This window comes from Trichosurus vulpecula, chromosome 7 (genome assembly GCF_011100635.1).
Source record: "Trichosurus vulpecula isolate mTriVul1 chromosome 7, mTriVul1.pri, whole genome shotgun sequence".
In the NCBI taxonomy this organism is placed as follows: Eukaryota; Metazoa; Chordata; class Mammalia; order Diprotodontia; family Phalangeridae; genus Trichosurus; species Trichosurus vulpecula.
Window position 1 is genome coordinate 30,967,380 of NC_050579.1, and position 13,643 is coordinate 30,981,022.

Consider the following 13,643-nt stretch of genomic DNA (forward strand, 5'->3'; position numbering starts at 1 on the left):
GATGTCTCTAGATCTGTATCTCTCTCATTTCCTTTGTGCCACTGTGATTCTGCTTTGCTCATACCAAATGCGCCGAATGGTCCTGTGCCAGCATCTCCCATGTCTCACAACTGATACTAAAGTTTTTCAGAAAGAGCTAGAGTGCTCTTGTACTGCTTCTCCTGACCTCCACATTAGAGCTTGCCTTGTGTGAATGAATTCTCCATAAAATAATCTTTTAGGCAAATGTACATTTGGCATTTGAAAAACATGGCCAGCCCATCTGAGTTGTGTTCTCTGAAGCAGAGTTTGAATGCTTGGCAGTTCAGCTCTAGAAATGACCTCAATTTCCTGATGACCTCAGTTGCCAGATGATCTTCAGAATTTTCCTAAGACAATTCAAATGGAAGGCCTTCAATTTTCTGGCATAACACTGATATACTGTCCAGGTTTCACAGGCATACAAAAGGTCAGCACAACAGCTCTGTAGACCTTCAGTTTTTTGGGCAGCCTAAAATCTCTTTGCTCCCACACTTTCCTTCAGAGACTCCCAAACACTGAGCTAGCTCTGGCAATGAGCACATCAACCTTATCATTTACATGGACATCCCTGGTAAGTATACTTTCAAGGTTAAGGGAGCTTATTCACAGCATTCAAAATTTTTCCATCTACTGTGACTAACAGTTCAATGTATGGATGGTGTGGTGCTAGCTGGTGAAGAACCTGTTTTGTTTTGGGTTTTTTTTTTTTGGTGTTGACTGTCAGGCCAAAATTAGCATAAATGGCAGAGAATCAATCCATATTCCGTTACATCTCAGCCTCAGAGGCTGCATGGAGTACACAATTGTCTATCTTGCCTCCTACTTTACTGAGAAAACAGAGTGTAGTTGCTAGATTTGTATTGTAATTCTCTGTGGTTTCCTAAGAAAATTATCATGCCATCTGCAAAAATGAATACTTTTGTGTCCTCTGCCAATGCTTGTGCCTTTATTTCCCTTGCCTAGAACTAAGTCAAATTAGTTGGGGTTTGGGGGGGAGGTTGAAGGGAGGGTGAGAATCTTTGCTTTACCTGCGTCTGTCAGGAAGAATCTAGTACTTCTCCACTGCAAAAATGCTAATTTTGGTTATCAATCAATAAGCATTTATTACCTACCATGTGCCAGGCATTCAGCTTGACCCTGGGAATACAGACACAAAAAAATTAAACAATCCTTTCTCTCATGGAGCTTACATCTTATCAAAGGAGATAATAAGTACATGTGTAGATACGGAAAAAATTAAAATAAAGGGAATTGAGAAAGGGGGGAGAATATAAGCTGTTGTGGGGAGGGAAAACTCAAGAAGGGTTTTGTATATAAGATACTGCTTGAGCTGCATCTTGAAAGGAGGATCTTTACGAAGCCAAAGTGAAGAGTAAGTACACCCCAAACATGAGCGGGCCAGTGTGAAAGCACAAAGATGGGCGATGGAGTGTGTGAAGAACGGAGAGAAGGCCAGCTTGGCTGGAAGGGAGTTTAGGAAGGAGAGTCGGAAGGCCCTCCTCCAACTCCTTTGCTGGCTCTTCATCCATGTCACAAGCTCTGTCCTTGTTCCTCTTCACTTTTCACTTGCACTTGGCATCATCAGCTCCCCACTGTTCCATCATCATCTCTGTAAAGATGATTCCCGTGTACATGTACGTGTGCACACACGTGCATGTGTACGTCCAGGCTTAGTCTTATGAGGCTAGTCCCTCATCACCAACTATCCATCATTTCTCATCCTAAACCCTCTCCCCACTCTTCCAAAATTCCCTACTGCTGTTGAAGACACCCCCACCCAACCAGCATCTCAGGACCGCATCTTCTTGTCACTGGGCTCTAATGACTCTGGACAAGAAAGTGACGACTCAGTACAACTCTGCCCCACTTAAATCCAATTTGGTCTCTGAGTACGAAGGACGAACAACAACTACAATGTTGGCATTACCCTGGACTCCTCATTCTCCTTCACCTCAGTGATCCAGCTAGCTATCCAATCGTGCCCTTCTGCCCTCACCTCACATCCAAGTTCTTCTCTCTACTCACACAGCTACTGACCCAGAAGGCTCCTCTCCTCCTTTAAGATGCAGTTTAAGTGCCATTCGTGATCCCTCAATCCCTCCCCAGCACTCTCCTTTCCAAACTACTTTGAATCTATTTGTATCTATTAACTTTATATTTATGCTGTATATCTTTTTATAACTATTGTTATCTCCCCCATTAGAATGTAAGCTAATGTGAGTGGGGATGGTTTTATTCTTTATACTTGTATGCCCAGCCCCTAACACAGCACCTGGTACACAACAGGTACCTTTTTGCCTGTATATTTGTTTGAGGTTTTTTTTGTTTTAAAAAAGTTTCTCTTTCTTTTTAAATATCATCATAATTTACCTCAGTATCCTTCCCCTTCCCAGGGAGCCATCCCATATAACAAATGACCGGTCAGTCAACAAGAATTTAGTAAGCACCTACTATGTGCTAGATACTGTGCTAAGAGCTTTGATACAAAGAAAGGTAAAAAAAAAAAGACCTTTCTCTCAAGGAGCTTACAGTCTAATGAGAGATAATATGCAAATAACAATGCATAGACAAGCTTTATACAGGATAAATTAGAAATAATCTAAGTTAGTTGAACTCGATTAGTTTTAAATTAAATGTACTGTTTATTTTTTTACTTTTTCCAATTAAAAATTTTTAACATTCGTTTTTTTTAAATTTTGAGTTCCAAATTTGCTTCCTCCCTCCCCCTTCCTTAAGAAGGCAAGTAATGTGATATAGATTATACATGTGCAATCATGCAAAATATTTCCATATTAGCCATGGGGCAAAAGGAAACATAGACAAAAACACCCCAAGAAAAATAAAGTTAAAAAAAAAGTATGCTTCAATTTGCATTCAGACTCCATCAGTTCTTTCTCTGGAGGCAGATAGCATATTTCATCACAAGTCCTTCAGAACTGTCTTGAATCACTGTATTGATGAGAATAGCTAAGTCATTCACAGTTGATCATCATATGATACTGCTGTTACTGTGTACAATGTTTTCCTGACTCTACTCACTTCACTTTGCATCAGCTCGTGTAAGTCTTTCCAGGTTTTTCTGACAGTATCCTACTCATCATTTCTTATAGTACAATAGTATTCCATCACAATCATATACCACAACTTGTTCAGGCAATTCCCCAACAGATGGGCATTTCATTAACTTCCAATTCTTTGCCACCACCAAAAGAGTTGCTATAAATTTTTTGTACGTACAGGTCCTTTTCCTTTGATCTCTTTGGGAGTACTAGTAGTAGTATTGGTGGGTCAATGGGCATGCACGGTTTTATAGCCCTTTAGCTATAGTTCCAAATTGGCCTCCAGAATAGTTAGACCAGTTCACAATGCATTAGTGTCCCTGATTTTCCACATCCCTTCCAGCATTCATCATTTTCCTCATCTGTCATGTTAGCCAATCTGATGGGTGTAAGATTTCTCCTTAGAGTTGCTTTAATTTGCATTTCTTTAATCAATAGTGATTTACAGCATTTTTCATATGACTCTAGATAGTTTTGATTTCTTCTGAAAACTAGCTGTTCATATCCTTTGACAATTTATCAACTGGTGAATGACTCATATTCTTATAGATTTGACTCAGTTCTCTATATATTTGAGAATGAGGCCTTTATCAGAGAAACTTACTGTAAAATCCCACCCCACACCCCACACCCCCTGCTCCCGTTTTCTGCTTTGCTTCTAATCTTGGCTGTATGGGATTTGTTTGTGCAAAATTTTAATCGATTTTTTTCCCCCTGGAGGCAATCGAGGTTAAGTGGCTTGCCCTTGGTCACATAGCTACTAGTAAGTGTCTGAGGCTGAATTTGAAGTCAGGTCCTCCTGACTCCAGGACCAGTACTCTATCCACTGTGCCACACCTAGTTGCCCCTATCTTTTTAATTTAATGTAATCAAAATTATCCTTTTTACTTCCTGTAATGCTCTCTGTTTCTTGTTTTGTCATAAATTCTTCCTTTATCCATATATCTGACTGGTAAAATATTCCATGTTCCCCTACTTTGCTTATGCTATCACCCTTTATGTCTAAATTATGTACTCATTTTGACTTTATCTTGGTATATGGTGTGAGATGTTGGTCTATACCTACTGTTATTCAGTTGTTTCAGTCCCCTCTTTGTGACTCCATTTGGGGTTTTCTTGGCAAAAACACTGAATAGTGTGCCATTTCCTTCTCCAGCTCATTTTACAGATGAGGAAACCAAGGCCATTAGGGTTAAGTGGCTTGCCCAGGGTCACATAGCTATTAAGTATCTGAGGCCAGATGTGAACTCAGGTCTTCTTGACTCTAGGCCTCACTGCCCTAGGTATAAATACTGTTCTCTACTAGTTTCTGCCAAACTGTTTTCCAGTTTTTCCAGAAATCTTTGTCAAACAGTGAGTTCTAAATATATTTCTCAACACTTTTTTAAATTTAAAATAATAAAGGTTAAATACAATATTCCATCATAAAAGTCCCACTCAGATTCTTCAGCTTCCTATGGAAATAATCTTGTTTTCTCCAAGGCAATACAGTGTAGCCTACTCTCTGGGAGGCCCACATCCAAAAGTAAAGAGTAAGGTCTGTCATCTAAAGACCAGCCTAGCTATACTCAAAGGAAATTGTACTCAGAAGAATGGTTATCTAAGGTTTTTTGGCCACAGAAAATAAGCAATCATTATTTAAGGTCATGAGGGTTTCTATTGGCATCATCTGTAAGTATGCATAGTAACAAAAATCAGAGCTCTTTGCAAAGTGAAACTTTTTCAAGCTAACAATTAAAACAGCTCTAAAATTTCACCTCAAGTCCAGTAAATTAGGAAGGATGACAAAAGATGGGAATAATCAATATTGGAAGGAATATAGGCACACCAAAACACTGTTGGTGGAACAGTGAATTGGTCCGACCATTCTGGAAAGCAAACTGGAATTATGTTAAGAGTGATTAAAACATCCATGGCCTTTGAATCAGAGATCCTATTGCTAAGCATATTATTGTCAGCAATCCCCCTCCCCCAAACAGGTGATCAGAGACAGAAAGATTCCATATATGCCAAAATATTCATAGCAACACCTTTTGTGTTAATAAAGAACAGACAACAAAGTAGATGCATGTCCATTGGGAAATGGCTAAACAAACTGCAGCAAATTGTAATGGAATATTATTGCACCACATGAAATGATGACTATGAAAACTTCAGAGGCACGGGGAGACTTGAATGAACTGCCAGAATGAAGTAATCAGAATGACAACTCCAGAACAGTCAATTTCCTTCTCCTTTGGTGTTCTTTGTTACAAGGGATGGTTCTCTGGAGAGGGGGATGGGAGGGACATATTTGGAAATCAAAGTGATGTATAAATAAAAGATAGCAATATACTTTCTTAAAAAGACAAACTGACTTGTATGGAGCAATTAAACAAGGTGGAAAATGTTCTATATGGCCAATGTATTACACACAATTTTTTAATACAGTGAAACTTCACTGAACTTACCTTTAATTGCCTTTACATCTGTGGCCTTGTCTTGCTCTTTGCCTTTCACTATTGAAAAAAAAAAAGTCATTACCAAAAGCTGAAGTAAAACAGAGAATTCAAATACTGTACTTTGACAACTAAATGGACGACCAGTCTATCTGCCATTTCAAATAAATGGAACCTTTAATTTTCAAAGACAAAGAGATATGCATAACTACTTCAGGGGTGCAAGTGCCCTCCTCTGCTATAAAGTTTCAAGTTTTATAAAGTTACCTCGTGTATGAGAGAGAGAGAGAGAGAGAAGGCTGGACTAGAGACCAAGTTTCCCTCTGGCCCTTTATTCTAAGATCACATGAGCCGTCCACATTTCTTATCTGGCTTCACTACTCTGGGACTTGGATGACTTTTTCCACTTTGCCTAATACCTGGCTAGCCCATCCCCACACCCCTGTTCACGTGTGGTCTTCCTCTATTAGAATGTAAGTTCCTTGAGGGCAAAAGATTCTTTAAAATTATATCCCTGGCATTTAGCAGGCACTTAATAAAACTAGTGACTGAGAAAGGAAAAAAAAAATGAGAGTGAAAGAGAGTGAGAAAGAAAGTGTGAGTGCAAAAGAGAGTGAGAAAGAAAAAAAATGAGAGTGAGAGAGAGAGAAAGAAAAGAGAGAAGAGAAAGAAAGCAAGGAGGGGGAAAAAGAGGGAAGGGAAGGAGGGGGAGAAAGAAGGAAGGAAAGGATTTGATCCTCATGTGTTCATTCATATCATAGAAGAGTAGTACAGAATCCCAAGAGCTGGCAGAGACCTAAGAGGGCAGCTAATCTAATGCAACCTATCCAAGAACCACGAATCCCCTTAACAATATTCTTGACTATGTCTAGCAGCAAGGACCACATCAACTCCAGAGTCAGGTCTTTCTACTCTGGGAGAGCCCAGCCTTGACATTCCCCTCTCCCTATAAAATCACTTTATATAAAATCCCTATTTCTATCCTTATTGTTTGAGAGAAACTGTTGTATAGTTTACTAGGGGAACAGCAATACAGATTTAATGCAATGACTCAAATATTTGAAGATCAAGTCATTAAAGTTCGATAGCATGAATCTATGCTTTCCATGACTTTACCAGCAAGGTTCAGTAGAACAGAGAAATTGGACAATGCTTCAAACATCATCTAAAAATAAAACCCTATGTTCCTAGGGTGGTAAGAAAATAATATAAAACACATATGTAATGGCCCTCCGATGAGCAAAACGAGCTCTGGAAAGGAAAACATCACTCCTGGGCAGGTATATGGATCTGATTAAAGCTGAAAGTATTAAACCAGAAATGCCCCTAACTCAAAAATAAGAATCTCTACATCCCCACTCCTCCTAGCCCCAATCTTCCTTTCCAGCTTTTCAATAAAGTGCTGAGATTCCTTCCTACAATGGGAACAGTTTCTGACCCCCCAGCTCTCCCAGACTGTGAGTGGCTGCCTGCTGCTGAGAGCAGGTCAGGTAAGGCAGGAATTGTGACCAGTAATATAGGAAGGAGCTGGGCAAGCTGGGTTCAAAGGATAAGACAGTTGCGCTGAAGGAGTGTTATTGAGAAGGAAAAGTAAAGTGTCTGGAAATGGGCACTGAGTGCCCAAATGACCACAGCCAGATAAACCAGCTTGGGTAACTCTAGGTAAAGCACTAACAGAAAGAAGGGAAGACCACAGCCTGAGCTCCCTGAAAAACCACCCCGCATCCATTATTTATACCAGAACTCAATTTCTGAGAATGAATACTACAAGAGATTTGTGATCTCACCAATGTGGGTATTTCCTCCAACAATGTAGATCTATCCATGCCTATCCATGTCCTTCCATAGTTTCAACATATGGAGTTCATCCAAAAAGCTAGACAGAAATCTCTCTCATGTTCCTCTGACATCACAAGGATACCAACAGAATTACATAAGCAATCCAAGTTAAATGTTTATACTGTCTAAAGGCTGGGTGTTCTTAGCACCCTCTGTCCACTTTTTTGTCCCTCTTCTGATCCCTGCAGAACCCAAACTCCACCCTCTACCTTACCAGGGTTGAGGGTCACTTTTTAGTTGTGTCTTTTGGTGGGTTGCCATGACTAAAAATTTATCACCAAGTAGTCAGCCCCTCTGTGTTTTGCAGGTACAATCTGTTTTATGGACCATACCTAAAGCCTTTTCAGCATAACAGATTTGGAGCTAGAGAACCTTAAATGTCATCTAGTTCAGATAGCTTCTGGGAGCATCAAGGTAGCACAGACACTAGCAGCCTCAGCCACTTATGAGCTGTGTGACCCTGGGCAAGTCACTTAACCCCGTTTGCCTCAGTTTCCTCATCTGAAAAATGAACTGGAGAAGAAAATAGCAAATCACTTTTGCCAAGAAAACCCCAAATGGGGTTATGAGGAGTTGGACATGGCTGAAACAACTAAACAACAAAGTCCAACATACTGAGGACTGACAAATATGCATATTAAAGAAATGAAATATATACACAGAAATATTAGCTCCCGCCACATGCTAGATGGCATAAAAAAAATTCCCCATAGCAGCACGCAAATCTTACATACGATCTCTGAAAAGAAAAACTGTTCGGCCAAAATTCATCAAAAGTACATACTTCTTGATGGCCTGCATGTTTGCTGTGAAGGAACCAGCCTAAATTAAGAGAGGCTCATAGTCATGTTAGCCACGGTGACAAATTTTGGGGCCTTAACAATTCTCAAAGACCACCAAAGTCGTAGAGGAGCTGCAATCTGCATAAGTGAAAAGACCATTCACACCAATGAAATCAGACAACATGAAGTAGTGAAATATCAAAACATGTTTATCTTCATTCCTCAAACTGCAAAGCCAGATCAATGCTATCACATCTTCCCCAGTGGAGGTGGATTGAATGGCCTTTTTGTCTAAAGACACACCAAAATGAAGCATAAAGCATCACAGAACTCCACTGGCATCTTTGGTTTCAAACTTTTTGAAAACCAATGTTATAAAAACATCACTTTCCACTCCAGTTTGAGGCACACTAGGTGGGATGAATCCTAAAAGGAATGTTTTAACATCCTAAGCAGAAGACATGCTATTATAGGATTCCCATATAAAAGACTGAAAGGTTACCATTTAAATGAAGCTCATGAATACATGGGATCTACTACAATGAAGTTAAATAGGCAAACACTTAATTGGCCTGAATCTCTCTGGGAAAGGGTAAAGTTAATTTTCATTCCCGTGTACACAAAATGCATAAATACACAGGGCAACTAGAAAACGGTGTAGTTTGAGCTGGAAGGAACCTTAGAAGTCCTCCAGTACAACCTCCAATTTTATGGAAAAGAAAACTATGGCTCAGACCTTCCAAAATTAAACACATAAGAAGTAGGGGAGCCAGGACCATCAGACAAATTTAACCCTCTTCCTTCCATACCCTACTGCACATGCCATGTCCTGTCAAAAGAATATAAGGTCCTTGAGAACTGGACATTGTCATTTTTTAAAAATCTTGTACCCCTAATGCCCAGGCCAATACTTTGAACACAGTAGGCACTTAATAGATGTCGAGTAGATAAAATGAAAATACTGGAAGTCTGGGGAAGAAGCCTGCAGCCAAAAAAAAAAATGACACAGATCAACCAATAAGCATTTATTAAACACCTGTGTACAAGGCATTAGGAAAAACAAAGACATTTCATGCCCTCAAAAAGCTTATACTCTACTTAGGGTGTGGAGGAAGGTGGACAATATGTACATATATAAATGAGATCTACATACTCAGAAGATGAAATATGTGTATGTAGAGAAGATTTTCTTTCTAATTACTATGTTAATTACTTTTAAGGTTCAAAAGATGAACTATTTAAATATAGGTTAAATTGGCTAAGGGAGTGAATAGCTCAAACCTTTCCATTAATAGTAAGAGTACTTAAAAATAAATCCTGTGATCACAGTTTTGCTATGGTTTCTTTCTGAATATTTTAATGAGGGGGAGGGAAGTGGGAAGATGTCAAAGCTTGTTGACAAATCCATCATAGGATTCAGGACCTCAACAGAGGGTAACATCCCCTGAACACAACACTGTCACTTCAGAGAGGGTTAAGATCCAGATTTTATCTGCAGTCACACTCTCCAAATCACTACAGTATTTAAAGGCATATATATTTCCCCAATTCACCCATGCCTACCCATTTCTATAACCAATGTCCTAGTCCTCATTACACAGTGCCTGGATATCTATAGCACTTTCCTAGTTTCTCTGCCTCTTCATTCACTCAACAAATACTGCGTATAGTCACTTCTGCTTTCATACATTTCCAAAATAAAAGTGAATTTGTTCCATTGTGATTGATCAGGGAATATTCGGGGCATAACTTGAATTTCAAGTTTGCTTCTTTGCAATTTCTTCTTTGTAGGTAACTGCCCTACTTCACAGGGAATCCTGAGGCTCCAACCCTTCCCAAGCCCAGCTGCACAAGCAAACTTCAGGTCTTTGTTAAAGTGCCACATTTATTGTATATATTCTGGGGCAGTAGGAGCTGTGACTGGAGAAGGGCTAGTATGAACCTAGGCTGCCCCCATTCCCTTCCAGTAGGTGTGCCCAGCTTGTTTTTGAAGCCCAGTGTGGGGAGGGAGGAACCCCACCATTTATTGTATTTTTATGTATTTAAAAAGATGTCACTGTTTTTACGTGTCACTGATGAAGTTTTTCAGTGTTAGGTTTCTCACTCCACTTTCCCCTTAAGTGCTGAGGTTTTTACTGCTTGATATGCTTTTGGAGATACCTATGTCGGGTTATAGCTAAACTAACTGTACCTATCTGTGTAGGGCAGATAGAACACTCCAGGAGTCACATGACAAAGTAAGACATGTTCTCTGTCCTCATGGAGCTGAAAGCCTGACTCTGAAACTTTTCCTATACCAACACCAGCTATTTTAAGCAGTATTTTCATGACATCATTCCTCTGTACAACAAGGGACAAGGGCTTCCTACAGCCTATCAAGTCCAATCCCAATTCCTCTGCTAACTTTTGGGTCCTCTATCCCAGGTAACAACTCAACCACAAACTTTCTTATTTTCTAACATTTCTTCTCTCAGCTTCAGCCAAAATAATTTGCTTATCATCCCCCAGGAATAATGAACTTGCTCAGAAGATATCCACGCCTTTGCATCGGCCACTCTTCCCCCAAAACCCTTTCTAATCTTGGTCCATGTACAAACTTCACTTTCTCCTAAGAGCCACCTCTAAATTCACACCCCCAAGGTGAATTCTGCCTGGTTCATTCCACCAGCCTTTGGTCATTCCAATACTCAGAAGCCACCTAAGCGCTTTGTAATTCCCTCCTATATTGCAAAATAGCGATTAACTTTTGGTGATAGGCTGTCTTGTCCTTAGGCTCTCCCACTCTTTCCTGTGAGGGGGCCATCTCTTCACAAATCTGAATCCCTCTGTATCCCCTCTTGTACATTCAGTACAATGCTTAGAACATAAGAGACCCTCAAATACTTATGGGCTAGGAGACAAAATAGAGACTACTTTAGTAGTATAATCTTAATTCCATCACTGCACTCTGTTACAGAGAAGCTAAAAGTAGGACATCCTAAACAGGAATTTCACAAGATGGTAGTTTGATTAGAAGGCATTCTAACCCTAAATGCCTACTGGGGATATGACAGGACATAATAAATCCTCCTCCTTCAGCCTCCAGCCAAAACTCACCACCTCACAATCATACTCCAAAACTTTTAAAAGGGCCAGGACTCATCAGGAAAAGAGTTGTCATTTGGAACACTCTGTGTTTAAGTATTAAACAACAACAACAAAACCCCAACACCCCAAAACCCACACTCTCAGCTAAGAGTCACAGAGATAAGCAATAGTACCAGGACTGTAAAAGAGATGCCTCCACATTACTTCCCCCACAGTAGAGATATCAAGTGTCCCTACAGTGCTTCTCCATACAGCCTCCTATTCTCACAACCACCTCATGAGAAAGTCAAGGCAGGGATTATCAGTCCCATTTTACAACCAGAGAAACAGGCTCAAAGATTTTAACCACCATCCAAATCTACGTGGTTGGGAAATAGTGGAGCCAGAAGGAGCAGGCCTGAGAACCTCAGCCATCCTCCTCTTCTTCCATACCACACTGCACCTTTCAAGGAGAGGGACTGGAACTCCCCTTCACCTCATGCTGATGACGATGTCACCACAGTGGTAGAAAAACAAACTCAAGGCAGAGAAGCTTGACAGCACTGATATCCACACCCTTGGATTCAAGGATGGCAGAAGATCTGGATCCCAGAAGGATATAATTCCACACACATCCTTAGCAACCCCTCTTTGTGCTGCTTGGCTTGCTTTCAGGGTTTTAAAAATTTTTTGTTTGGTTTGATTGCACCTCCTTTCTTGGTTCTTATTCATGAATCTTGCTTTTATGTGATGGAATTTTTTAAAAAGCTATGGTAAACCTTGTTTTAAAAGTCATCACCAAGTCATTACCAACACAAGACCTTGGATGGAACATTCCTATGCCAAAATATTAAAAGCTGCCAGAATCCGTGACCAACAGAGGACCAAAGATGAAAAACCTATAACATGTTATCCCTCCTGCCTGCTCAGGATTGCAGCACCAAAAATCAGTACAGCAGCAGGGATGAGGAGGACTATCAATCACTGTTTCCTCAAGGATTCCTTTGTTACATAGTGTCCCAAAGATGAGTGAACTCTAATGTCCCTATCTGGGCTATATTCTTGTATTAAAGGTAAAGTAAAAGCCAGTATAATTCTAATAGCACTGGGCAGGGCCATCCATTGAAACCTTTCCCAGGTTTAAGTGAATTATGGCATCCAAACCAAACTGCCTCATCTGATTTAAAGTATTAAAACATGTTAAAAGATTCAATAATACCACAAGCGTCAACTCTACCTTATTCTCATTTTGCTTTGGCATTTAAAGTTTGTTTGTAATCACAACTACATTCCTTAGTAGCCGGATCCAAGGTTGGAAGAATGCACACTGTGACTAAATGGGTCGTCAAACAATTGGTATGATTTTTGAAACTGAGGAAAATGTATTTACAGATTTTATAGGAAGAGTTCAATTGTCATAATATAAGTGTTTCGAGTACACAAGAAGTGAACGTTTATACATCTATTAAAGCGCCACAATCACAAACCAACCTCAGAAAGCAGCTTGAGTGTGTCTCTTTAGATGAATGATCTACTTGTAGCACAACTGCTGAAGGAGCAACAATTCAGACAAATCCAAAGCTGCAGTTTCAACTCTGGCCAATATTAAATTTAAACCATTTCCTAAATTTAGCTATAGACCAGGGGTGAGGAACCTACGACCTCAAGGCCACATGAGGCCTTCTAGTTCCTTGGGTGCAGCCTTTTGACTGAGTCCAAATTTGACAGAACAAATCCCTTTATTAAGGGGATTTGTTCTGTGAAGTTTAGATTCAGTCAAAGGGCTGCACTTGAGGGCCTAGAGGGCCACATGTGGCCTTGAGGCTGTAGATTCCCCACCCCTGATACAGACAAACTTTCTAGCCTCCTTGTATACATACTACTACTACTCACAGAACAGAAAATAAATTTCGTGTATAATGTTCTTTCATTTCCTTTACACAGTACCGTACTTCCATCTTATCTGGTGACTCAACATAAAACAGACTTAATTCTGCTTAGTAGAAAAATTATATTAACTCTACATTTCGATAACCTCTTTGAAGACACACACAAAATCTCACATAAAGGGAATTAAAAATAGAGGATAAAAAATATAGGATTTTTTAAAAAAGTTTTCCATTACTTGGTCCCTTGGCTTTTCCTATCACCAACAAAATGTAAAATGCATCCAGTGCAATTATCATTGACTTAATTCAAAATACTACAAGCAGGTCATTCATGAACCACTGGCCTGGGAAATGTTCCAAAACCTATCAATAAAACAAGACCAGTCCTTAGAATGAAATCTTTACACTGCAAAGCAAGAAAACATATTTTAAATCTTTAACAACTATCTAACAGGTATGCAGGCCTGCACATTTATACAACTAACATAACACTGTCCAAAATACCAGTCTGTCAGCTATTTCCAACAAGAAGCAAAAATGGAAAAAACA

General features: G+C 39.8%; 1 protein-coding gene across 1 annotated transcript in view; it reads right to left on the minus strand.

Annotated features, from left to right (window-relative positions):
- The window catches only part of AKAP10 (A-kinase anchoring protein 10), a 52,461-nt gene that overhangs the window by 35,311 nt on the left and 3,507 nt on the right, over positions 1-13,643 (minus strand). Inside the window, exon 2 of the mRNA XM_036768741.1 lies at positions 5,531-5,578. Coding sequence (XP_036624636.1) covers positions 5,531-5,578 — 48 coding nt within the window. The remainder of the gene's footprint in view (positions 1-5,530; positions 5,579-13,643) is intronic.